General features: G+C 40.3%; 1 protein-coding gene across 4 annotated transcripts; it reads right to left on the bottom strand.

Moving 5' to 3' along the window:
• Nucleotides 1-4,932: 4,932 nt before the first annotated feature.
• Nucleotides 4,933-10,268, bottom strand: RPL34 (ribosomal protein L34). 4 transcript variants are annotated; one of them, XM_017509157.2, is made up of 5 exons: nucleotides 9,936-10,268; nucleotides 8,364-8,437; nucleotides 8,184-8,283; nucleotides 7,766-7,869; nucleotides 4,933-5,059 (listed from the first exon to the last, which is right to left on the bottom strand). In XM_017509157.2, exons 1-5 carry the CDS (start codon nucleotides 10,251-10,253, stop codon nucleotides 4,975-4,977), a joined length of 681 nt encoding a protein of 226 aa, XP_017364646.2. In that variant the 5' UTR covers nucleotides 10,254-10,268; the 3' UTR covers nucleotides 4,933-4,974. The 4 variants fall into 4 exon arrangements, with proteins under 4 accessions (XP_017364646.2, XP_017364632.2, XP_017364622.1 ...); XM_017509143.2 differs by having other exon boundaries at nucleotides 10,005-10,268; XM_017509133.1 differs by having other exon boundaries at nucleotides 10,137-10,268.
• Nucleotides 10,269-13,125: the final 2,857 nt, after the last annotated feature.

Below are 13,125 nucleotides of genomic sequence, written 5' to 3'. Positions count from 1 at the left end.
AAAAAGAAATAATATAAAACATCCAAGTGTTAGAAGAACTTGTTCCTTTTTTTAAAAAAATGGCTACTATATCATAAAAAAGAACAAGATCATGTCCTTTGCAGGAACACGGATGGAGCTGGAGGCCAATATCCCTAGCAAACTAACGCAGGAACAGAAAACCAAATTCTGCATGTTCTCACTTATAAGTGGGAGCTAAATGATGAGAACTCATGGACACTTAGAAAGAAACAACACACACTGGGGACTATCACAGGGTGGATGGTGGGAGGAGGGAGAGGATGAGGAAAAATCACTAATGGGTACTAGTCTTAATACCTGGGTGATGAAATAATCTTACAACAAACTTCCATGACACGAGTTTACTTATATGACAAATGTGCACATATACCACTGAACTTGAAAGTTAAACATAAATATTTGAAAAACTCAAAAAATGTCTGCTTGTGGAGCTTTTATTTGATATGCTTAAAAGTTGATAAAACAGTTCTCTTTAAAATTATTAAAATTTTCACTCTGTTGGAGATGATACCCTTAGCAAGGATTTACATTTTGAATGGAAGTTTTAGATGACAATCTGAAAATGTGCAAGAGTCTATATAACTTTCCAAATTTTTTAAGGGGTACTAAGCAAAAAGAAATGTTTAAAGATAATTGCACTGTACCATTGTTTTAGTGGTATGCTGCTATGTAACAAACCACCTCAAAATTGAGATTTAAAAAGCAGCCATTTTATTTTTTTTCCCACCATCCATTGGGCTGATTAGACTTAACAAGGCAGTTTTCTGCTGGTCTAGCTTGAGGTCTCTCACTCAATTGCGATCAGATGGCAGCTGTGGCTGGAAGCAGTTGTCTAGAGCAGCTTCCCATACTCTGAACTATTGACCAAATCTGACCTGACATCAGCTTTTGTAAATAAAACTTTCTTGGAACATAGCCATGACCATTTGTTTATGTATTGTCTATGGCTACTGTCACTCTACAGTGGCAGAATTGAGTAGTTGTGACAGAGAGACCATAAGGCCTGTGACATCTTTATATGACTTACACTAAGATGCAAAAAAACACGTGAATTTTCTGCAAGACCATTTGCTCTTCAGGCAAGTCAAGCTGAAAGCTTATTTTCAACCCCAGCATAAGAGAGTGAGAGAGTAAAGACTTCAGGCTATTTGCACAGGCCAAGGAATATAGTTGAATGGATATCAAGGGAATTTGGTCAATAAATTTGATCCTTTTCCTCCTTAATTGTAAGTAGTTGGTGACTAAATTATCTAGAGGATTGCATAATTTAAATGTCCCCTAATGCAGGGGAGGATTTATTTGCTTCTAAAACAGTTTAGGAAAGCTTTTCTTTTGCTGGGTCTCCCTTAGGATGGAAAAGTAGCCCTGGGGCCACATAGGTATACTAAAAGCTATGTGCTGACAGGGATGTTCCTTCTTAGTGATTAACAATTAGTTCACACATTTCAGGTTTATTGGGCTATAAATATTGAGAGTGAATCGGATTGCCTGAATAGATTTTATTTTTCATACAAGCTGTTTCTTAAGGCATTTGCCAGTTAGTTTCTGTCTGGAGTGTTCTCCCTTTTTGTCACCCAGCCAGCGCCTACTTATCTTTGTTCTGAGCTTAAACATCACTTTCTCAGAAAAAGCCTGCCTTAACCCCCCCATGAGGTTCTCCCTTTTTGCATTGTTTCACAGCGCTAAGGACTTTCTTTCCCTTTGTGACTCTAATCCTAGTGTGTGCAACAAATGTGTTTTTATGTTCCCCATTTAACATTGTCTCTCCTGTGTGCCATGAGGCAAGGGAAGAGTATCTTCTTTGTTGACTACTTTATTAACACTTACCAAGCAGCAGTTTCTGGTACATTTTAGCTTCTAATAAATGTTTGTTGAGTGAATGAATGTTAAAGCAATTATAAAATAACATAAACGTTTGGCAAAAATACATAATCCTTTAGGTTAACCAGAAACATTTAAGATGATGTATTTGTTTAAAAAAAGATTAAAAATTATTGAATAGCTAATATTATGGAAACCCAAAAGCATCTTTTCATGCAAAATTATTGTGAATCTTATCCTTTAATTTAGAAAATGTTAGGGACTGTTTCCGTCCCCCTCAAAATTTATATGTTGAAATCCTACCTCCCAATGGGATGGCGAGGCTTTGGGGAGGTATTTTAATTAGATTGTGAGGGTGGAGCCCTAATAACGAGATTAGTGCCCTTCTAAGAAAAGACAGGAGAAAAGGCAGGAGATAGATGATCTCTCTGCCTCGTGTGGATACAGCAAAGAGATGGCCATTTGCAAACCAGGAAGACACGGAATCTGCCAGTGCCTTGATCTTGAACTTCTCAGCTTCCAGAACAGTGAGAAATAAAATGTTAAGTCACTCAGTCTACAGTAGTTTGTTACATTAGTGTGAACTAGCTGAGACAGAAATAAAACTCATGAAGATAGCATTAACTTTTCTTTTTTTTGAGATGGAAGTTTTACTCATTGCCCAGGCTGGAGTGCAGCGGTGAGATCTCAGCTCACTGCAACCTCTGCCTCCTGGGTTCGATTCTCCTGCCTCAGCCTCCTAAGCTGCTGGGATTACAGGTGTGCACCACCACGCCCAGCCAATTTTTTGTATTTTTAGTAGAGGCGGGGTTTCATCATGTTGGCCAGGCTGTTCTAAAACTCCTGACCTTAGGCGATCTGCCCACCTTGGCCTCCCAAAGTGCAGAGATTATAGGCGTGAGCCACCATGCCCAGCCCAGAAACTTTTCTACTCTTGGTTTAGAATAGTGTTTATCATATCTAGTTTTCATTGTTTAAGAAGATGAAACTTTACTCTTTGCAAGATTTTAAATTGTTTTCCCTTCCATTCATACAGAGAACTGGTCACACAGAGAACGATTCAATAAAAGGTGTTTTGGGTTTCATAAAATCAATCCCCAAACTCTTTACAAAATCAAAGTACTATAACAAAAATTTGCAAAGTACAAGTCATTATCAAACATGTACCAGATATATATCAGAGCTCCTGGTACCAAGAGCATACTGTATCAGTTGTGCTCATAGACTGTACCTTGAGTCATATCTAGAGATGTACTTGGTAGTATTTCACCTCCAGCTCTCTGGAAGAAAACAGGATTTTGTAACATTTGGTGATTTCTCAGGTGTAAATACTCACATCATACCAACCTTAAGGTGCCAACCAGATGTCACTGTATGCAAAGCTGGAAAAAGATGCACACAACTGGCTCTCACAACCTGAGGTGAGGTAGCTCTAGCATACCAACTTCTTTAAGCAATTCAATGGAAGGAGAAAATAGTAGACTTTAAAAAGGAAACCACTGACTACATCCACATGTCCTTTTAGGAACCTGTCAGGAATACTCTGTCACACACATAGAACTGGATTCAGTAAGAGCTTCATTTTGTTTTTTAAAAAATCAAAATCCAGGAGTTATAGAATCCATTTGGGTCACTTGGAATGAGTTGTTCCTATGTTCACACCAAACAATGCTCTGTCTTCGAAATACTGAACTTCAGCACCAGCTTGTGAATTTTAAAAATCAGCATAAATAAATAAGAATGCTCGCTTTAAAATAGAGAAAAATTAGAAATAGCCCAAATGTTCCAAAGAAAGGGAATGTCTAAATTATGGCATGTAGACTTGATACTGCATACAGCTACTAAAATAGTCTTTGAAAAGAAATATAATCACAGGGGTTATGCAGGAGAGAAAGAGTTGAAAGTTTATACATGTAGTGCGCTTCCAGTTTTGACTAAAAACGTCTATTTTAAATGGCAAGAAAAACATCCAACTATTAAAAATGACTGAGTAGTGGCTGGGTGTGGTGGCTCTTGCCTGTAGGCCCAGTCTGATCGCCTGTAATCCTGGCACTTTGGGAGGCCAAAGCAGGCAGGTTGCTTGAGCCCAGATTTGAGACCAGCCTAAAGACATGGCGAAACCATTTCTAAAAAAAAAATAAAAATGAGCCAGGCATGGTGGTGCACACCTGTAGTCCCAGATACCTGAGAGGTTGTGGCAGGAGAATCACTTGAGCCCAGGAAATGAAAAATTGCAGCAAGCCAAAACTGAACTCCAGGCTGGGCAGTAGGAGTGAAACCTTGTCTGGTGAGTTGGCAGAAACACTACATAATTCCCAACAAAAATGAGGTCTGTATTTTAATATTCTGACCTAGATAATAAATCCAATGTAGATCAGAAACTACATTCTTGACCCACGGTTTTGTATATAGCTCATTGTTAAATAAGGAGTCCTGAACTCTCCAAGATAACATTTTTGAACTGAAGTGACCTAAAAGAACAAAGGTTTTAAAGACAGCTTTAAAAAGGTTCCATTCCAAGGAACCAGAATACCAAGGTTTCTATCCTGTGAAACTTGGTGATGTAAAGGAGATGCTAAAGTAAGAATCAAAGGAATATTAAAGGTTCAGATAGAAGGGCCATTCTTCCCATTTAGCCCACAATGGGAAGGACATTATGCTCCAGTGCAGTGGGTAGAGCTGTCCCCCCAGAATTCTAGCAATCAGTGACCACCAAATGTTTCTTCAGAAAAAGTAATCCACTGGCTGGGCATGGTGGCTCACACCTGTAATCCCAGCACTTTGGGAGGTTGAGGCAGGCAGACCTGAGGTTGAGAGATCGAGACCAGCCTGTCCAACAAACCCTATCGCTACTAAAAATACAAAATTGGCCAGGCGTGGTGATGCATGCCTGTAATCTCAGCTACTCAGGAGGCTGAAGTGAATCGTTTGAACCCAGGAGGTTGGGGCTACGGAGAGCTGAGATCACGCCACTGCACCCCAGCCTGGGCAAGAAGAGCAAAACTGTCTCAAAAAAAAAAAAAAAAAAGAAATTTAGAAACAAAATCTGTATATCAACACATTACAACACACATAAGAAAAAATCATACATACAGCAAGTCTTTTCATTTTTATTACTTAAAGTTTCATTTTTTATTTAGCTTTCTGACTCTGTGCTTGCGCCTTCAACACTTTCACAACGATTTTCTGCTCCTCGATAAGGAAAGCACGCTTGATCCTAAAAAGGAAAACACCAAAATAATCGTTTCTTTAAAATGAACTTCCATTTTTTATTTAACATAGGGAAGGCAAACATGGTACAAGAACTAAGCGAAGCAATCAGGGAACCCAGGAAAGTGAAGGAAGCCCACAAACAGAGTAAAGCTGAAATTCATTTAAAGCAGGACAATCCTTCGATTTCATGCCAGTAGTTATCTGGAGACCACTTACGAGAGTTCTAATTTATTGTTAGGATCTAGAACGTAGTGGTATTTCTTGATTTACAAAAATGTCTTAGAATATTTTAACCATATTTTTGAAAATTCCCAGCAAAAAACAACACAAAAGGGGCTCTATGTTACGAACTAAAATTGAAAGATAAAGGGGTATCAGCAAGAGACACCTCACCAAGAGCAAGGATTTTAGATCTTGTTTAGGGTCTACTCTACCACATACTAGCTGCATCATGGAACAAGTTACCTTCTCTGTATTAAAGTACAAAATAGTTCCACATCTGTTTAACAGGGAGATTATGAGGATTAAATCTGGAAAGATTTTCTAGACTTTGAACCTCCATCTAGGAGTGCATTTTACTGATAACTATTTCATTGCTGCATAGGACCTAGCAAAAAGTAGGTTTTTCTAGCATTTGTCAAATCAGTTACCAGCAGAGGTTAAAGCACTTCTCTTGCTTCCACTTAAACCTTCCCCCACCCCATTTCCTATTGGTAGCCCTGGTTATCAAATAACCTAGCCCCAAAATTCTGGGTTTTCTAATTTCTTCAAATCTCCCCCATGTAATTTTATCAGAGACATATACAACCGATGTCACTTAAAGATTCCCTTAACTTACTCAAAGCACAGACCACATGCAGACCTGCTCAGCATCTGATAATGCTGAACCAATAATGCTAATTTCTAGGCTATCCTGTAAACCTAAATTCAAATCTTCAAAGGCCTGAGAATTATATAAATGTATCCATCTGATTTTATGTTTAGCAAAGTTTTAGAACCAAATACTGGGGGATAAAAGCCAAACTTCTTTAGCTTAAAACTCATGACTTATCTTCAATGTACATTTCCATTTCTCACCCACAATGTGCCAGATCAATCTGTACTTTCCTTGCCTAGAATGCCCTCTATGCCTTTTGCCCAAAATTTACCCATCATTTAGTTTCCAACTCAAATGCCATTCCCAGCTATTTGCAAGTAGTTTCTCCTTTAAACTTCATAGTTAAGCCCTGTAACCCCAGGTGTGATTTGGGAGGCCAAGGCAGGTGGATCACCTGAGATCAGGAGTTCGAGCCAGCCTGGACAACATAGCAAAACTCCATCTCTACTAAAAATACAAAAAAATTAGCCAGGCGTGGTGGCAGACACCTGTAATCCCAGCTACTCAGGAGGCTGAGGTTGCAGTGAGCCAAGATCACACCATTTCACTCCAGCCTGGGCGACAGTGAGACTGTTTCTCCCAAAATCCAAAAACAAAAAACAAACCCACCTCAGCCAGACCCCTTTATAGAACTAGCTAAGTAAATTAGAGGCAAAACTATTTCGAATCAGTTTCTTTAATTATGAAAATGAATTGCCTCTCAATTCCTTCCACTGTTACCTTCTTTGGAAGCATTTTAATGTAGCCAATAGTAAGGTCTTTGGCCAGGCGCAGTGGCTTACATCTAATCCCAACAATTTAGGAGGCTGAGGTGGGCAGATCACTCGGGCCCAGGAGTTTCAGACCACTCTGGCCAATGTTATAAGTCTTGTTTTCCTCACCAACAAACAAACAAACAAAAACCAGGAATAGAAACTTTCCTGATTGACCTGTTTTTTTGTCAGGTAAATGTTACCACCATAAATCCCATAGCTAAATTCCTTCCCATATCCAACAGAAGCAGACTACCCACAACACTTTCCTCTTCCCCTAACCAGTCTTCGGTCTTAAAGCAAGTGCCGCTTCCTCATCCTTCACAAAGAGAAATGTTATGTTCCAAACATTCATCTTTTGTAGAAAGAATGACCTCACCACCCATCCTGCTGCAGTTTGTTTCTGGCACACCAAAGGGTTCTTCCGTCCTGCTCAAAATTCATCAATTCTCACATTCTAAACAATTAAGCTGGCCAGGGGTGGTGGCTCACGCCTGTAATCCCAACACTTTGGGAGGCTGAGGCAGGAGAATCACTTGAACCCAGGAGGAGGTTGCAGTGAGCCGAGATCAAGCCACTGCACTCCAGCCTGGGCGACAGAGCAAGACTCCATTAAAAAAAAAAAAAAAAAAAAAAAAAAAAAAAAAAAAAAAAAAAGTGAATCTACTTTTCACTCTGTAAAGACTCTCATAATCTGGCTTTTCTAGTCTTGCTATCCATTATCTCCTGCAACCCTATGCTTCAGGCACATTAGAACACTTAACTATTTTGTTCCTATACTTTTAACACCTTCCACACTCCATCTATGTGTCCAAAGCTCTAACAGAGATTTGCTCACCCACCTCCACAACAAAACCAAGTTCCTTTTAACCTCTACATCTAGCATACAGATGTCCTCAAATTGTTACTCTGAATATTTACTGCTCTGTGCAGCATCAATTATCCATAGTTGAGGAAGGATTCTCAAGTATGCAACTGGTTTAAAATGAGTCATTTCACCAATCTTCTACTGATTAGCAGACAGTATAACACACAAACACACAAATTTGCTAAAGAAAGCCCATTTAACCATTTAACTTACCTGTCACGAACACATTTAGCACACATGGAACCACCATAGGCCCTGCTGACATGTTTCTTTGTTTTGGACAATCTCATAAGAACTTTAGGTCTTACGGCACGAACCTGCATAAGAAAAACATTAAGATTATTTTGTGATGCTTTAACAGAAATTTTCCTACATTTTGTTAAGTGTTAAGGGCCAAGTTTAAAGCAGGTTACAAAGGGAAACAGTATACTGATTTATCTGAAAGGCATTTCACTACACTTCTCAGATTGTTTTAAAAGTCTATGTTCTTGGCAGATTTGGATCACGGATGTTTGGTAATTCTCAGCCCTCTTAGTGGTAACCGCTCCTTGACTCATTCCATTATCAAAGGATGAAATCTCAACAAGTTCAAAGCTTGTTAGGTTGCTCACAGTAAAAGATACACACTTACCCCTCGAAGTCTGCCTGGGCACACACCACATGCTGATTTTGGTGCTTTCCCAACCTTCTTGGTATAAAGGTAAACGATTCTATTACCAGGGGTCCGGGACCTAGAAAGTCAAACAGTCAGTAGGTCAGCATTTTGTAGAGTAAATGTCAATATATACTTAAAATTTTTAGAAATACTTACAGCCTAGTTTTGTTAGAGGCAGTATTGTAGGAAAGCCTACGTCGGTATGTCAAACGCTGGACCATTCTGAGTGCCTAAATTAAGAACAGAATAACATCAAGTATTTCCATTGTAAAAATACTATCTCAAAACAGCATCACATGGTCTATTTCATCCACATACAAATTCCTGTATGTAACACCCATATACATGTATTTTTGAGACGGAGCTCTTGTTGCCCAGGCTGGAGTGCAATGGCGCAATCTCAGCTCATCGCAACCGTCGCCTCCTGGGTTCAAGTGATTCTCCTGCCTCAGCCTCTCCAGTAGCTAGGATTACAGGCATATGCCACCTCGACCAGCTCATTTTGTATTTTTAGTAGAGACGGGATTTCTCCATATTGGCTAGGCTGGTCTGGAACTTCTGACCTCAGGTGATCCACCCACCTCAGCATCCCAAAGTGCTGGGATTACAGGTGTGAGCCACCACACCCGGCTTGTAACACCCATCTATTAACACGTCTTATTTATGTAAGATTCCACATTTTAAAACTACTTGTATTTAAAGGTGACTGACAAACAAGAGGCCAAGAATGTTAGCTTTCCTGATAGTAATCAAATGTGGCACTTCCTTAACATTCTGATCACCAGGCTCCTTTCTCAGAGTCCGATTTTGTTTGGAGTGGTGTCCAGAAAAGTGCCACGAGGCTAGCTGGAGAAACACTGCTTTAAACAAAGAGGACAAGTGAGCTCTGAAGTCGAATCCTTTGCTACGCCATTTATTGGGAATACACAGAGTAAGGAGCCAGCCTCTTTATCTCTAAAAAGGGATTTCTGCCTACTTTATACAGCTGTCATTAGCATTAAATGATGTGAGCTATCCCGCCCAACACAATGCTAGGCACATTATCAGGGTTCAGTGTCTTGCCCCAAAGCACCACCTAAGTAAAGGCATACCCTTTAATACTAATTTTGACATTACACAAGTGTCTTTGAGTTACGGCACTTGCTTTCTCCCCACTTAGCAACTGGAAACAACTTCAGGTTATTTAGCAAATCGGTAACAGATATGCATGTGAGCAACTTCCTTAAGTGAACTAACCAAAGTAAAACATAATCAATACGTGAACTAAAATCTTCCCACTTCATACCTTATAACACTTCATTTCATAACAATATCGTTAATGAAACGAAACAGCATACATTTGTTGTCACAAGCCTCTTACTAAAATTAAACTAAAACAGAACTACCAGACACCAAAACTTGACACGTAAGGCCAATGCGAGTGATTTATGAAGCCACTATTCTGTCTGCATCTCCAAAAGCATGACAGAAACTTCTAACACATTTTTCTCTTCCTTGACATGGGCCTTGGAAACAGAAGCCAAATAGCGAAACCACCACCCGAACTCGCCGGTCCCTGCCCTCCCAAAGACTGAGAACATGTTCAGGCTTGCTGTGAAAACGTGGGTGTAAAATCTGAACACGTTCGGCAATTTCCCAGTTTCAAACCGCTGGACCACAACTCGTTTGTCTCCAAACGCTGCACTTGGAAGGCAGCAAAGTCCCGAGTGGCGAGCTCCGGCTACGCACGGCTTTGGAGAGGCCTCCAGGAAGAAGGGATTTCCGAAGATCAAAGAAAGAAATTTCCTCACCACCAACCTCCCTCGTATGCCGCTTGCCCCTATGCCAGCTCAAAAGACTGCTCCTGAGAGCTCTAGGCTTCCTCAGCTCCTCGGATGGCAGCCGATTACCAAGGAAATAAAGACAGCGAAAACAGAACAGCAACCATACCTGCACACAGCGTCCCCGGAAGAGGAAGAAGACAGCCTTTGGGAGTTCAAGGGTCAAATAGAATTGCGCAGGACAGGAAGTTGCGTCAGAACCTGCGGAGTGGTGGAGAGAACGCATCCATGTTGTACGGAAGGCGATGCACCTCTCCTCCGTGGGCGGAGATGCAGTCAACCATCGTGCCGCCCCTCTGTGGGCTGGGCTCCGCACTAGCTGTCTACATCAAGGCCACCCAGAAATCTCTTGGCAATCGCTGCAGAAACAAACGCAAATGACAAGCTGCAAAGGGCAGAGGTGGGACAAAATCAACTTCTTTCGTTGTCATGGACGCTACACGTTTAATCTCAAGGGCGCCAGCTCTGGCGTTAGACCCGGGTTTAAATCCCAACTCTTGACATTTATCGTTAAGAGACCTTCGAGGACCTTCCCTTCTTTAACTTTCTCTTCTCTTTCCTTGTCATATATTCAGAGCACAAACTTTACAAACAAATTTGGATTTTAATCCAGTGTCTGCTAATTATTAGCCGTGCTACTTTGAGCAAGCCCTTAAATCTCTAAAAGGAAGATACTGGGAACATGATCAAAGCTATTTTGAGGGTAAAGCGCTTAGCACAGGGTCTTATAGAGAGGAAGTGCTCAGTAAATGGTGGCTAATCTTATAATTAGGTACAAAGAGCGACTCGAGGCTTTTCATGGGCGGTAAAGTTTAACCTTTAAAACAGTACGTGAAATTTTATATTAAGTGCGTGTGTGTATTTTTCTGAGAAGAGGGTCCCTGGCTTTCATCACCTTGTCAAAGGGAATCATGACCTCTAAAAAAGTAAAGAACTCTTTGCCTGGACTCTATGGGAGAATGCTAAAAGAGACCTTTAAATTTTTAATATTAGATTAGGCTCCCTGGAAACACCTCAGAGATACTTGAGTGTTGGTTTATGGGGAGTGCTCTTAAAATGCTCCTCCAGGGAGCTGAGAAGGGCAGGGTCAGGTGATCCACAACGTGGTTGTAACTGCCTCAGCTGTTCCAACAGGGAGCTCTAGAATTAGGGTGAGCCTCATAGTTGTCTCAAACAAGCAAGGAAGCTCTGCCTTTGTGCTCCCACATCAGCCAGTTCTTGGCACGCTGACCATGGGTGAAGCACTTTCCTGAAGCTGAAGGTAACATCCAGTGAGGAAAGGAGCTGTTGGGCATCTGCATTGCCCCAGAAGAGAGGATTGGGATAGAGTAGCCCAGTACCCACTCAAGTTTCCTTATAGGATTTCTAATCTGTCTAGCCAAGCAAGAAATCAGGCAAGTGACTGAGGGTATGTAGTTCGTCTTGAACTGTGAGGCTTTTTGATTCTATCAAGCCTCACATCACTGCCATCTTTGTCGCAACACCAGATGGAAGGCTCTGGTTATATCCTTCCCTCTGTTCACTCAAATAGCTGCTTCCCTCCTTTCCAGTCCTTTGATTTTTGTCCTCTGAAATCCTTTTCATCTCTGTGCCAGGCACTGAGATGGAAGCTGGCATGGAGAGACAAATGTGGTTTTTGAATAAATGCACTAATGAATGTATTTACTTGCAACATATTCTCTATATTTTAAGAGAGACTTTGCGAGCAGAAGAGAACAGGAGATGGGAGCCCTAGGTACACTATATTGTTGTTTACATCTCTGTCTGTGCCTTCCCCCAGCCCAGTAGATAAGAATAGTGGTCTCATTATTGCAGTTTTCCCTTAAGGTACTTAACCCAGTTCCATAATACAATTTTTCCCTGTCTTTCAATTTGTATTTGTGTTCTTTCTTGATCAGTCTTGAAGGAGACATGGCCGTCTAATTAAAATCTTCAAAGACAGCCAGGTGCAGTGTGGCTCACGCCTGTTAATCCTAGCACTTCAGGAGGCTGATACACAAACATCTCCTGAGATCTAGAGTTGAAGATCAGCCTGGGCAACATAGTGAAATGCCATCTCTACAAAATTTTTTTTTTTTTTTAATTAGCCAGGTGTAGACCGGGTGCGTTGGCTCATGCCAATATTGTATGACCAATATGGTGAAACCATGTCTCTACTAAAAATACAAAAATTAGCCAGGCGGGGTGGTGCGCGCCTATAGTCCCAGCTACTTGGGAGGCTGAGGCAGGAGAATCGCTTGAACCCAGGAGGCGGAGGCTGCAGTGAGCCGTGATTGCACCATTGCACTCCAGCCTGGGCGACAGAGTGAGACTCAGTATAAAAATAAATAAATAAATAAGAAAAAAATTATCCAGGTGTTGTAGCACTCATTTAGTCCCACCTAATCAGGAAGCTGAGGCTGGAGGATCACTTGAGCCTAGAAAGTTGAGGCAGCAGTGAACCATGATTATGCCACTATACTCCAGCCTGGGTTGGGCAACAGAATGAGATCCTGTCTCAAAAATAATAATAATAATGATAATAATAATAATAGATGTATGAAACTTAGGTATGTGACAAAGGTAATATGTCAGATTGGTGGGGAAAGATTGGTGACTATTCAGTAAATGAAGTTGGGAAAAATGGTTATACATACGAAAAGAAAAATATTGTATCCTTAAGTCACTCTATATATAAAAAAAAAAACGTTAAATGAGTCAACAATAAGGCTTTAATTTATTAGGAAATATAGGTGAATATCTTATAGATCTTGGAGTAGAAAGGGATTTTTTAAACAAGACACAAAAAGCACAAACTCAGAAAAACCAATAAATCTGACCACATTATTCTAATTGTAGAAGGGTGTTATAATTTAAAGAAAAAAGAAAAAAAGAAAAGAAAAATAAAATAAAAAAAACAAAAAAAATCTGACCATATTACAATTAATAGCTTTTATCAAGAAAACCCTTAAATAAGCAAATGTTAAACCTCAAAGGTTTCCATTCCAAGCCAAAAAAAAGTACGATAGGTTCGCCTTGTTTTAATTTTACAAAAATTGGTAAAATACTTAGCACACACAGAAATTAATGAACAGAGAATATGGAGAGATTAATAAAAA

This window comes from Cebus imitator, unplaced genomic scaffold, assembly GCF_001604975.1.
Source record: "Cebus imitator isolate Cc_AM_T3 unplaced genomic scaffold, Cebus_imitator-1.0 Scaffold17, whole genome shotgun sequence".
NCBI classification, from domain to species: domain Eukaryota; kingdom Metazoa; phylum Chordata; class Mammalia; order Primates; family Cebidae; genus Cebus; species Cebus imitator.
The sequence above is the reverse complement of the archived record's forward strand: the minus strand, read 5'-3'. Positions and strand labels throughout refer to the sequence as shown.